Source organism: Mustela erminea, chromosome 8, assembly GCF_009829155.1.
Source record: "Mustela erminea isolate mMusErm1 chromosome 8, mMusErm1.Pri, whole genome shotgun sequence".
Taxonomy (NCBI): domain Eukaryota; kingdom Metazoa; phylum Chordata; class Mammalia; order Carnivora; family Mustelidae; genus Mustela; species Mustela erminea.
The window spans coordinates 20,960,967-20,974,929 of record NC_045621.1 but is presented as its reverse complement, the minus strand read 5'-3'; the positions used below and the strand labels follow the sequence as shown (position 1 = coordinate 20,974,929).

Sequence of the window (13,963 nt, the reverse complement as noted above, 5' to 3'; positions counted from 1 at the left end):
TGGGTGTGGTGAAAAAATAATGAATACTGTTATGCTGAAAATAAAGAAAAAATAATTTTAAAATAAATAAATAAATAAATAAATATTGGTTATCAGGTTTCCGTATTCTCTTACTACTTATCCTGAGCATACAATCCTAAAGAGTGTATCAAGGAAAGCAAGAAACAAAACATCCTCTACTAGATTCTTTGCTATCAGTGGCCCTCTGGGCTTCACCTTGGGGGGAAGACGGCCGACATCCTCTACGCGTCATCCAAATAACACATTAAAAGTTATTTTCTGCAGATGATCAAACTTCAGAATTAAGAAAAACTTTCACTTGCCTTTCTTAGAAAAGAAACTGCCCATCACCCATTCATGATAGCTCTACTATTTCGGACTTCTATAGTGACTTGCTGGAGGATTATGACAATTAACTTAACCTTTTGGAACTTCTACTCTATATGTAAGAAAGCATAAAGCTATGGGTCATTAAACGGTGCAACCACATCTAAGGGTTCTCTAGTGATCAAACGCTGCTATTGCTTAGAATATATTTTGAGACTTCCAAATGATGAATGTTATATGATCATAAAATGGTGGAGCACAGAAGGAGAATTCTGGAAGAAAAGCGAAGCCTAACTCCCATCAGTTGGTATATCGGGCTGACCTCAAATTCCTAACAGTCAACCGTGTGCTGGCTTCGGATCTGCCACCCGGTTTTTTATTACCAGCCGCTCCTGACCCACAGTGTTGGCTGCTGCCAGGGGCTCAGCTTCACTCTTCCCAGCTTGATCACCACCAAGCTTAAATCTCCGCTGGAGCCCCTGCCAGATTAAGGAGGTAGAACTGAGAGTGGAATGGTAGGACTCTTCTTCTGGCTAATGGGCTGCGGGCAAGCTCTGGTCCTCCAACTGGAACATGGCCCCAGAGAAAGGGAGAGGCATCCTCAATTCCCAGTGCTGACAGATGTGCTGAAGGTGATCTTCCATCTGTTTTATGGGGGAAATGGTGGAGACTCGGTTCTTTAATGGTGATGGCAGGATGCTAACTGCCCATTGTCACAGGACACTCAGAACACCAGGGAGAACCGAACAAGTCCACAGACATCAACTGCACACGAGGACAACCAATGCAATTCAGATACATCATCCAACATTTAAATCCTTCCTGCAGGAACTAAACGCAGGCAGTAATTACATCATCTAAAGAAACAAAGCCCTCCCTTAGAACCAATTAAACTCATTCAAGTCAATTATTCAAACAATTCCTGCCAATCCACAATTCAAACCTTCATGTCAAAAGATTTTGTTTATAAACTGACTAATGGCTTCCAGAATTGAGCTCTCTGGAAACATTATAAAGTCCCAATCCAGAGCGTCACAGGCCTCAAGGGGATTTTTCAGCTTTGTCCCCACAACAGTCTGCATCTTATAGATGATGAATCCAGAGATCATGGAGTTTTAAGGGACTTCTGAGGTGGAAATAGGACCGGACTCGCAAGCTAGGGCTGTATAGACAATATTCTTATTTCACACATACAGGAAAAGTATAAACTAAGCTTTTTAGGAATTACATTAACAGGCCAACAAATTCATTGTGTACATGTGTACCGGGTAGCTCAAATTGTAGATGATGTTTTGATGGTACAAAAATCCAGCAACCCTGCTTTCAATCTTCCCAGGAATCCAACTTTGGGTAATTATGGTCGTGGCTCACCATTGAAAGAAGAGAGGCTCTTATTCTAACATTTGATATACCCTGTAACCATTAATGAGGCCAATAAATGCCCTTCCCCATGTTCCCCCTCCCTCCTGTAAGCATCCCGGAACTTGCTGCTGATGCACTATTTTACATATATATATATTTTTTTTTTTTCTCTTTCCCCCTCCTTCCTTCTTTCATTTCCTCCTCCCTATACCCTTTCTTTCCTTCCTACTTTCCTTCCTTCCTTATTCCTTCCTTCTTTTCATTCTTCTGACAGCATGGGGAAAGGCAAGTACAACCAACATGGTCCTGTGACTGGTTTATGCCTCTGTCTTCCTATTTTATGATTTTTGGCTAAACCTAGATTTCCCTACTTTTGATTGCTCCCTACCTAATATTTATTTACTTGCCCCTATGACCTCTCAAATGGAAATGTCAACGGGCTAGCAGATAATATATCAGGGGAGGCTGTTTTCCTCTCATGGACACATGAAAATGGAGCAGCCCTGTTTCTGGGTCTCTCCACTGATGTGAAGCCAACACACAGGGAGGAAAGCATTCATTCCTGAGATGCATCAGGGAGCAAACCAGTGCCAACACACCGCCACCTAGACGGTCCCCAAGAGATTCAATCTGTGCTCTACAAAGTTTACTAGCCAGAAGTGCAAAGGAAACTCAGCAGCAGTTAAGCACCTCATTCCTCAAATCAAACTGACCCTAGGTGCTGGGAGGGAAAAGGGGAAACCCCTTTCCTTTTTAATCCTGGGATATATATTCTTCCGTCCTAAAAGGTAATCAAACTAAAGGTTTTCCCTCTTTGAGGCTGTTTGCCTTGATCCAGGCCTTAGAGATAAGCTTTCCCATCATCTATAAATTTGCTGTGTGGACCAAATAATTTTTCAAATGTTAAAATAGTGATTTTCTTACTAAGCTCTCCAGTGAACAAACTGCAATAATCCTTAATAATCTATTGCAACTTTAATTTCCCAAATGTGTACAAAAGTATACATGAAAAGTATGAATCTTCAGTCCACTAATCTCTTAGATATCCTAGAAAAATCTCAGTAACCTTACTTGGAAAGGAAAGAATTTTACTTTTTTTCTACAGATATAAAAATAAACCTTTCTACCATTTTTTTTCTGGCTGTGAGATGCAACCATAAATTAAAAAGGTAAAAGGGATAGGGGAGTGGGAAAGGTGATACAGGTGCAGTGGTGAACCCAAGTTTTTAACCCAGAGTTCCCAAAGAGAAACATCACTTTCCCAAGAGAGAATGCGTCAGTTATTGTTTAAAAACTGGGTGGAATTTGTACACGGATACATCCATTGGTTTAGTTCTGCTCACCAGGCACCCTTAATCTCTCAAGGCAATGGTACCCGTACACACAAAACCACCGTGACCACAGCAGGTGTTGCAGGAGTAGATGGGGAGAACAGGCAGCATGTTAATCAGGAGATGGTTAGAAAACCACAATCTGTCGGGCCTTGGAAAAGAAATGTGGTCATGAGGAAACTCAGCCTGCAATCAGAGACCGAGTTTACATGGTATGGGTCTGAATGATAACGACGAGCCCAGACATATATTGCCATCCTGCCTCACTTTTCAAATAGAAAGGATGTTTTTGCTCTAACTATGGCACTTGAAACATTATAATAATACTTTACACTGACAACTGGCCCGTCTCCCCCACTAAATCAGAGGAGGTGTGTCCTTTCCTCTAGCACAAAGGGGAAAGTTATACTCATGATCTAACAAACAGTATAATTCAGTCCTGATCTCTTCTTTTCTTTTTCTTTCTTCTCTTTCAACCTTGGAGAATAGCCAATTTGTGCAACTAAAAACGAATAATGCAAGCAAGCCGAAGAAAAAGGTTGTAGAGCAAATCAGATATTTAATAAAGGAAGGAAAAGGCCATTTCAATGCAGATTCAATTAGTTTCAAGTCCAAAGGTTTCCCACAGGTCCCCAGCAAAGACCTGTGAGTTATACAGAGTGAGGTTCAGATGCCCTTTTTTTTTTAAAGAGAACTAGGACATATCCCTATGGTCCCTGACATAGGCAGGAAAACTGATTTAGTGGCCTAATTCCATTCTCAAAATTTGAAACTCCAGTATTGCATTGGTGCCTTCTGGGCATTTTCCTGACATTTCACTGATGCTAAACTGTTCTCCATTTGGCTTTTTACAAATTGATACATATAGCTGCAAGCACAAACACGTGTAAAAGTAAATTTACTACCCAAACTCTTGAATGAAGAAAGACAAACTGTGGAGGAAGGAAAACTGGAAAAGAGAAATCAGACTTCGCTTTAAAGGGGGCAGGGGGGCATCACAATGTACTAAACAACAGCTAAGACTATCTTAAACACAAAGACAGCAAGTCATTCAAAGAATGCCAGTACCAAGAGGTGGCTTAGAGGAACAGAGTGTAATTTCCACCAGCTTCTTCAGATCACATAACTTAACATGCACAATTGCCTTTTGTCTTATGTGAAGTGTTTTGCAAACGCAGGTTGAGACAATGCCATTTTGTGTTCCACCACATCAGACAGCTGCCTGAGCCACTCCCAAGTACAAATCATGGCGCTACCACAAAATTCAGATGACTCAGCTTGAATCTGTTATATAACAGGATCCACCTATCCTTTGTGCCAGCTGCTTGGAAGACCCCAGAGTGCAAATCCTCCTGCTGAATATCTAAATGGCTAAGGGCAGAAGGCGAGAAAGAGGTGACCATGAGCTAGCTGGGAAGGGGCGGGGGATGGGGGGGCCACTACAGCTCGAGCCACATGAAAGGCAAGGAGGGTGGCAAATTACTTAACAGATGCTTCTGAGAAAGCTCTGTATCCATACTTTAAGGAAACGAGAGGGTAGAAGGTGAAGAATATACTCGAAATAGACTTCTGTTCCAGAAATGGTAAGTAACTACTTACAGCTACACAAGAGGTGCTTCAAGGTGCTCTCCATGTGTGTGCTTGTATAACGTAGGGTTCCTTTGCCAAGTAAGGATGAAAAGCCTGCAAAGACAGCCATAGATCCTGCTTTAAGTTTGGTTCCTTGAAACGGACCCTGAGAGAGGCTGTGGGTAGGAGGTGGTTACAGGGCCACCCTCTGGAATAAGGCCGGTGGAGGAGAAGGGGAAGACAAAGCCCTTGGGGCTGCTGATCACAATGCAGTTGCAACAGAGGACCCCGCCTCCCCCCTCCCCCACACCCCTATCCCCCCAACTCCCCACCTCTCGCTGCTCTGCATCTAAGGGTCCCCTTCAAAGCGCTCCATGATGGAAGCAAAGGGTCAGGGCACATGTACTCCTCAAAATGACCAGTCACTGGATGCTCTTCCAAGACACTGTTAAGAAAATGAAAAGGCCACCCTCAGCACTACCCTGCCTGGCCCCTGGCGTGACGGTCAAGGCTTTATGAAAGAGCTCGGAGTTAGGCCCCTTGATGAGAAGGTGTAAAGTGGAATTATTCTGCCTGAAGAAAATCAAACTAAAGTTTTAAAACATAAAAAGACCTGTCGTGACTAGTTGTTCTCCGCCTTGCTCAAAACATGTTTAAACTTCTGGTCGAGAGATATTTAGGTTCAATCTAAGAAAGAACTCCTAGAAGTAGGAGGATATTTAAAAAAAAAACAAAAACAAAAACAAAAAACCCTAACTGACTGCCAAAAGACGTAGGAATGCTCCTTTCCTGGAGGGATCTCAGGCGAAACAGCTGCCCATGAGTAGAGATTGTGATAGGTCAGAGCAAACAGACATTTCTCTTTCCTTCCTTTTTGTTGTTTCCTTTTTTTTTTTTTTTTTTTTTTTTTTTTTTTTTGTAGCTCAGGAAATACATTACGGGCTGTGATGTGTCAAATATAAACTGGAGGCTAGGATAATTCACAGAATTTACTTGTTATCATTTAGCACCATAGTTGTTTATATTCAAGATTCCCTCCCCCTCCACCCCCCCCCCCCCCGCCCCTGCTGTCCTGGTCTCACCACGTACTTTTCAAACTTCAGTCAGAAAGACAGTCATATTGGAGAAGTTGTTTTCTTTCCTTCTTTCTTTCTTTCGTTTTTTTTTTTTTAAGATTTTATTTATTCATTTGACAGACACAGCAGACAAAGATCACAAGTAGGCAGAGAGGCAGGCAGAGACACGGGGGTGAGCCAGGGTCCCTGCCAAGCAGAGAGCCTGATGCAGGGCTTGATCCCAGGATCCTGGGATCATGACCTAAGCCGAAGACAGACGCTTTAACACACTGAGCCACCCAGGCACCCCTGTTTTCTTTCTTTTTTTTTTTTTTTAATGCAGATTCAACCTAAACCCCCTGACTCAAAATCTCTAGCAGTAAAGTCTGAAACTCCGTATTTTTAATAAGTTCCCAAGATGGCATATAATATATCAGAATGACTGTTCTAGAATTTGAAGTCACTCGGGGAAAAGGTTTTATATAGCTCCTTGGACTCCAAGTCCTGTCCCTCGGGGGACAGAAAATTCAGCCTGAGAATTTGAGCTCTGCTTTCTCAGCCTACCCTGAGAGCTGCTCTGGCCCCCAGCTCTGAGGCTCAACCCACGGTTGGGACCATGACAAAGGAGCCAACTCCTCCCTGCAGCTAGAGCCCTTGATCATGTGGGCCCTTCTGTCAGCACCCGAGCGACCAGCTGACCTGCAGTGTGATGGGTTCTAGATGATTCTATGCGGCCGTGACTGAATTCCTGAAGTTATACTGCTAAATTCACACTGCTCTATAGGAACAGCTTCTCCCCCTTCTTATTATAAACTAAACTTCTCACACAGTTACTCACCTGTGCATTTAAATTCTTTCCTCTCGTGGCAAATAGAAAGGAAAAAAGAAGTACGAAAAACGTGGCTACCAGGCAAGTTAGAAAATTTTGAAGTTTTTCTTTTAAATAATTGAAAAGTACCTGCTGTGAGGCAATTCTGAAGCTTAAAAGAGAGACTATATGGGCCACAGTGTCTCTCTGTTGGTGACTTTCCCCTGCCAGGAAGCAGGACTGCCAGATATGCCAAAAGAAAAAAAAGAAAAAAAAGAAAAAAAAAAAAAAAACTCAAAATGGGACGAGATTTTATGGGGCTTTGGCAACACATCATCTCCCTTCCATAGGTGAGTTTTATATGGTTGACTGGGGATAGAAGAAAATGGAGTCCTCCTGATTAATGAATCCCTGCTGCAAGAAGTCTGTTCTTGTAAGGGACACTTTCCATTTCTACCTTCATTATGCATTTTAAGAATATAGAGAAATGGGGATCTGCATAATTTTAACAATGCAGTGTAGGTACATATTTTCGACAATAAAGGGGAGAGCCTCTTTTTCATTTTCCTTGGAAAGACATAGGCTAACATGACTGACCAAGATCCCCTCTCAAATATTAAGTGCTGAGAGGAAAAGACAGTTTCAATGTTTGTACATTTTTTACCAACTTTCTATACTCACCATCTTCAATCTCCAAAGAAAACCCCAGCACACCTGTGTTTCACATGATAGCAGCACTCCCCCAGCAGGTACACTTACAGAAAAGAATCTGTCAGCACACTAATAACAGTCCTGACAAGGGAGGGAGGAAATGCTGCCAGCACCATAGGAAATACTATCTCTGGGAAATTAAAAAGTGTACTGTAGTGAGTGAGGGTGTACGTGTGTTGATGTTTTCGTTTCCTTCACTGGCATTTCTCCTGTCAATCCATGAATTCTCCACTATGAATGAAATAGAAAATTGCTTCAGTATTAAAATGTCCCAGCTGGATGTTAAACCAACAACATGGGGATTTTAAACTCAGGCTTAGATAACTCTTGCTTTATGCTTCTTTGTTGGAAAGGAAATGGGGCACTCTCTGCAACAGATGTAATACTTAGGAGAAAACTGAAAAAAGTAACCGTAGTTTGCTTAAGTTCACGTGTGTGTTTTGCTTTGTTATGGGGGACAATTTTCTAGGGGGGAAAAAAAAAAAGAGTGAGAGAGAGAGACGATGGAGTCTTCTGATCTACCTTCTACCAAAGGTCAATGACCTAGCTGCCAAGAAAGCTCTATGGAATTTGTGGGAAGAAAGCGAGAAGGCTTGGTTGTTAGAAGGGCAGAGGCAAAGGGAACACCAAGAACCAAAAGTATGTTGCTCCATTAACAGCAGACACTAGTAACAGTTACTAGAGCTGCCATTATGAATTGGAGTCATTCACTGGCCACCAAAATTAGTCCTCACTCTTTCATTGTGGCCAGACACTCAGTAACTCAGCAGAAGACTTTCTCGCAGGCTTCTGGACAGATAGAGGTGGCAATGTGACCGAATCCTCACCAGTGGCATAATGTGGAAGTGATGGTTTCCACTCCCTGGTCTGGGGACAAAGGCATGTGCCCCTCTGTGTTTTCCTGACCTTCCCCCAAGCTGGAATACAGCTATGCCATGACCAGTTCTTACTGGTTATCTTACAGGCAAAGATAATATGCTGAGGGAAGAACAAACAATAGGATGAAATGAAGAGAAAAATAAATGTATTTATTTCACTGATTATGTTTTTGAACTTCTTTGTAAGTTAGCTTTCATCCTAACTAGTACACATTATAATATTCTGAAACTAAGGTCTTAGAATAGAACTAAAGAGCTCTCAGACCATACCCATTTTCTCAGTTTAACATAGAGCTTACCAGAGTTCTAGAAGTAGTCTGTTTCAAAGGCACTAATACAGTGATTATTTCCTGAGAGTTTACACAAGGCACTTAAGAAAAGGAACACCATAATATTTTCTCTAAAAAAATTACTCTAAATTTATAAGAAATGGAATGAGCCTTGAAAAATCAACAATCAAAAGTATATTGACCACAAATGTATTCAGCCACCATAGCCACAGATGAACATAGTACTCTTAGGGGTTGAATTGTGCCCCCTCCCCCCACCCCAAATTTGATATGTTGGAGTCCTAACTGCCAGTACCTCAGCATGTGGACATACTTGGAGATAATAGGTTCTATTTTTTTTTTTTTTGAGATAATAGCTTCTTTAAGGATGTAATTAAGGTGATATGAGGTCATTAGAGTGAGTACTTATCTACTATGACTAGTGTCCTTCTAAGAATTGATTAGGAAACAGAAACACATGAAGACACAGGGGGAAGACAGCCATGTGCAAACTAAAGAGAGAGGCTTCAGAAGAAATCCACCCCACAAGCACCTTTATCTTGGCTATCCAACCTCCAGAACTGTGAAACAATAAACTTCTGTCATTTAAGCCACACAATCTTGTGGTCCTTTCTTATGACAGCCCTAGAAAACTACCACACATATGTCAAGGTCAGGCATTTTTCTTTTGAGCCGGGGCTAAGGAGAATTTCTTTGGGTTGCTTCTCTAACAAAATGAAACAAAACAAACAAAAGAAATGAGTTCTGCATGATTTCTCCTAATTCAGATTGATGGGTTCTTCTGGCTAACAAAGAGAGAACTTGTTCATACTTTGACTATATCTGAACTTTCAGAAGACTTCTATACCCTCTCCAAAATAAGTCTGGATCCATGCCTCATGCTACGTTCAAACGTGAACTCCAGATAGACTAAAGACATAAATGTAAGGTGTAAAAAGATAGGGGTGCTCAGTCGTGATCAGGTCATGATCCTAGTCCCACAATGGGCTCCCTGCTCAGCACGAAGCCTGCTTCTCCCTCTCTCTCTCCCCCTGCTTGTGCTCCCTCTCTCGCTCTGTCTCTCTCTGTGTCAAATAAATAAATAAAATCTTTTTAAAAAGTAAAAAGATAATAAAATAAAATGCAGAAAGTCATATTTGCCACTTAGGAGTGCCACTTAGGAGTCTTAGGAGTCCACAAGACTTCTTGGACATGAAGATAAATCCTCAAACCACAAGTTGGATGGGTTTAACTTCATTAAAATGAGGAATTCCAGTACAATGAAAGATGCCCTCGAAAAAGCTAACAGACCAACAGAGATTCTGCAACATCTAGAGCCAAAGAAGACTAATATCTACAATAACCTACCCACTCCCACAAAAAACAAAAATAAAACAAAAACAACTCCTGCCAACCAACAAGAAAATAATGCAATACTCAATAGAAAAACGAGCAAATGATATGAACAAATAAATCTCAGAGAAAGGCCGGACATCTAATTAGTATGAAACAAAGCTCAACATCCTTAGCAAGAAAAATACTGAAAGCTTAACCATCAATGATCTTTCCACACTGTCCATTAGAATTGCAAAAACTACAACTCTTGATAATAACTAGTGTTGGAAAGGACATGGAAATGACAGAAACTAGTAGATACTATTGGAGGGAATATAAACTAGTCCAGTAGTTCTGCAAAGCATTCTAAAGGGACTAGAGAAACCAAGTACAAGATGTCCTTTGATCTAGCAATCTGCTTCTGGGAAGAGTAGTCCCCCGTTATCTGTGGAAGATATGTTCGAAGATCTCTGGTGGATGCCTGAAACCACAGAGAGCACCGAATCCTACATATACAATGTTTTCTTCCCCCTTAGCACACATGCCTAGGATAAAATTTCATTTATAACTTAAGCACGGTAAGAGATTAACAACAATAACTAATAATAGAAAAATTACAAAAATACAATAAAAGTTATGTGAATGTGGTTTCGCTGTCAAAATAGCATATGGTACTGTACTGTGCTTTACTGTACTCACCCCTCCTCTTCTTCTTCTTCTTGTGATGCTTTCAGATGACAAAAAGCCAACGTGCTGAGATGAGAGGTGAGGAGTGTGACGTAGGCATCGTGAGGTAGCGTTAGGCTCCTGTTGACCTTCTGATGATTCGCCACAAGAAGGATCACCTGTTTCCAGAGCAAGGCTGACCAGGGGAACGGAAAGTGCGGAAAGCGAAACCGTGGATGAGGGTAGATGCAGTTTGGAACTCAGGAATACTCACCTCCAGATCCTTCTGAGAACAGGTGCCTGGATACACCTGGCTGTACTATTGGTGACGTGGAAGGTAGAAATAGTGCCCATCCCTGGGGGACAGGATAGGTGGATACATACTGTGAAAATAGTTCACATTGTCTGAAATGACGAGTTATATGTGGAGCGACACAGAGCATCCAAATCGCAAGTTGTTGAGTATTTGCAGCACTATTTTACTTATTGAAAGTACATGCTTGCAAAACCCATGATATATTTTCCAAAAGATATATAAATTAAACATATTGTGGTGATTGCCTTCTGGGGGGAGAAGAATGGATAAGAACCGGGAACTAAGAGAAAAATTAAAATAGAATACGGTCTTACATGCATTGATAATGTTATACTAAAAATCACGGAGTGTGATTAGCTCATTTCTGCACCTGAGATGTAAACACAAGAACACATACAACAAAACCTCCCACCCCAAGTTCCTCCTGAATTGCTTTTCAGCGCATTATCCTCGCAAAGCAAATCTTCCATGAGGACACTGGAATTAACAGTTGCCTAATCTTATTAAGGATTTTTGGTTACACTATCTCAGCGTTCACACACCACCGGCAATTCCTTGTCCTACCTCTTCCAGGGATATCTGGTATTTGGCAATGTCTGCCAACATGTCTGGTTGTCAGCACTTGGGGAGTGCGTGCTACTGGCTCCTGGATGAACGGGGGCCAAGGTTGGTGCTAAACATGCAGCAATGAATGGGACAGGGTCCTGCAACAAAGAGGCATCCCTTTCCAAGTATCAACAGTGCTGAGATTGAGAACCCCTACACTGTCTCACTACATTTTCCATTTACTTCTTTGGTTTCCGGGAGGCTGTCCTTCAAGCTGACAAAGATGCTCCTTTCCTCCTTCCCTTCTTACTCTTCCATTACTCTCCTTCCAACTTCCCCTCTCCACTCTGATTTCTGCTCGAGTACAGTCTACTGTCTAGGTTGCCTCTCTCCCTCTAGTAGTCATTAATCTACTTAAATACCGCCCTGATAGTAATTGCTCATAAAGATTGTGAATGAGATAAACTGATGGTAAGCCATTAATCATTTAAGAAAGTTAATTGATAAAATAGCCCCTCGTTCCTTTTTCTCTTCTTTCTTATGAGGTGCACTACCACACACCCATCTATTAAAATAGGAACGGTTCAAATTTGAGATTTACTGAGAGCCTCTACTAAATCTTCATGAATTGGGCAAAGGAACTAATGAATGCCTTAGAAGGCAACAGTTGAAAAAAAAAAAAACTGGGCAGGAGCAGGTCAGAAGGAGACTTGGAGATGGCAGCCACAAAGCAACAATTTGGGGCCAAGGTGGGGGTGAAGTAAGAATTGAGCTTCACCAACTGGATGTTTTACGCTCAAAGGTTTCACTGAAACAAGAGGAAAGAGCAGAGAGAGTGACTCTGACTTTTAACTGAATTCCAGAATCCTCTGAGCAACAGAATGTGTACCAGGTGGGCTTTAAGCGTAAATGAAAGGACTGATTTTCAGATAATGGAGACTGTTAAACATGGAATTTCAGTGCTGTGAATATCCTACTCCGTTGGATATTAGCTATTTTTTTTAAAGGACTGAAGTATACAGTATTACAGTCCAATTTAGACTAATGAGCAGATCAAAATTCTTAAGAGCTGTGATTTGTGTTTTCATGCATTTTCTCTGAAGTTTCAGTTGCCATTTGACAGTCTGTCCCTTGGGCATTCATATCTTTTCTTTAGTGCCTTGGAGATTAAATTATCCTAAATTATCGCCAAAGGACACATTATCCATTTCTTTAATATACCCTGTTGTTTTGTTTTGTTTTGTTTTGTTTTTCCTTGATGCTGCTAGTGGTAGCTGCGGTGTTTTATTTTCTTTCTTTTTGTTTTTTAAGAAACAAAAGAAAAAGTCTGGAAGGTCTCTGTAGAGACATTATCTTACCCCATTTCATTCAGTCTGAGCAGTAGAAATATGAATATTTCTCAAAGCAGTCTTTTTTCTTCTTTAGATAAATTCCTAATTCTTATGACTCATCTGGACTTGAATTAATTTTTTTTTAATATTAAAAGAGAAGAAAGGCAGGACATACAGGGCACATTTGCACGTTACTCTAAGCTCTGTCCCTCCTCCAGCTACCCAGGAATTAAAGCACCCGGCACCGGCCTTCAGAAATCACACTCCTGTCTCTTTAACAAACTGTAAATGAGAAGAGGGCGGACCTCCGCAGTGTCGACGGTTCTGATTGGTCCGGCTGGCAGGAAGTGGGCGGTGAAAGCGTCGCATCTCTTGGTGTCCGAGGCTGCGGGGCGAGAGGCCGGGGCCTGGCCGGGCTTCTGGACGGTGAACCTGCCGCAGCTACAAATCCTGGGAGTGGGAACGAAGGGTGCAAAACGGGGTCACTTACTGGCGGTGGGCACGGGGCCCTGACAGCCTTTTCGCGGAGGTGCAGCGCCCTAGTAGCTGTGCCGCGGGGGGCCTTGGGTCCACTCAGACCACCGGGACTGCGCCGTGGCCCAGGAGCTGGAGGGAAGGTGTGGCGCGGGCTCTGGCCGCCGACCTCGCAGCTCGGCCGAGGCCCCTGTCTCAGCCCAGTTTCGTCTTTTCCCCTCTTCTGCAGGCTCGCTTCCGGCGTCATGGCTCAAAGGGCCTTCCCGAATCCTTATGCCGATTTTAACAAATCCCTGGCCGAAGGCTACTTTGATTCTGCCGGGAGGGTGAGTTTGGGATACATCTGCCTGCATCCCTACCTTCAGCCCCTAGTGTGGAGAAGGGAGCTAGCTCAGTTTCGCCTGAAAGAAAGGGACGAGCATCCCCCTTTTTTAAAATATACGTCATTTCAGGATAAATATGTAAAATACATGTCAAAATATACTATTTGAGTTCTGACATTTCTATGAAGAAGTCACTGTTGTTAATATTCATAATTGAAATAGCCTCAATCACTGATAGTTTAAATTATAAAAATTGGCGAATATGTCGTTTTCCTATGTAATTTTGCATTTTTGATCAATTTTGGTTTGCTTTTTAAAGAGAGGGGAGGAGTCCTGGGGGTATGTCACATGTTCCATGTTACTGCTTTATATTTGTAAGCAAATACCGGCAGGGCAGGGTAAATGATGAGCCTAAATGGGAATGTGTGGTAAAGACATCTTTACACTGAAAGTGCTGAGAAAAATTAAGGACATAGGCCTGAAATTCTTTCTTCCTACTATTGCCTCTTTTTTGCAGGACATCCCTATAGCTGGAGGAAATAAAACAGTAACTTAATGTTACTTACAAACCACAGAACGAAAGATCTGTTTGATAGAGGATACTATAGGGCTGTGTTTTCTCATGTCTTTTTGAATGCACATAATAAAAAAGAGGGATACAG

The 13,963-nt window shown here is 41.9% G+C and overlaps 1 protein-coding gene and 1 long non-coding RNA gene across 7 annotated transcripts in view; one reads left to right on the top strand and one right to left on the bottom strand.

The window, feature by feature from the left end:
* Positions 1-371: 371 nt before the first annotated feature.
* Positions 372-9,030, bottom strand: LOC116597233. The gene is made up of 3 exons (XR_004288506.1): positions 8,884-9,030; positions 3,202-3,206; positions 372-382 (listed from the first exon to the last, which is right to left on the bottom strand). It is a non-coding gene; the product is annotated as an uncharacterized LOC116597233 (long non-coding RNA).
* A 3,819-nt stretch (positions 9,031-12,849) lies between these two features.
* LANCL1 (LanC like 1) overlaps positions 12,850-13,963 on the top strand; it is a 38,118-nt gene continuing 37,004 nt past the window's right edge. The window contains exons 1-2 of one of the 6 annotated variants that reach the window (XM_032354675.1): positions 12,850-12,973; positions 13,208-13,304. In XM_032354675.1, coding sequence (XP_032210566.1) covers positions 13,224-13,304 — 81 coding nt within the window. In that variant the 5' untranslated portion in view covers positions 12,850-12,973; positions 13,208-13,223. Of the gene's footprint in view, positions 13,305-13,963 lie in introns of all 6 variants that reach the window. The other 5 variants (XM_032354676.1, XM_032354674.1, XM_032354673.1 and 2 more) reach the window with 5 other exon arrangements.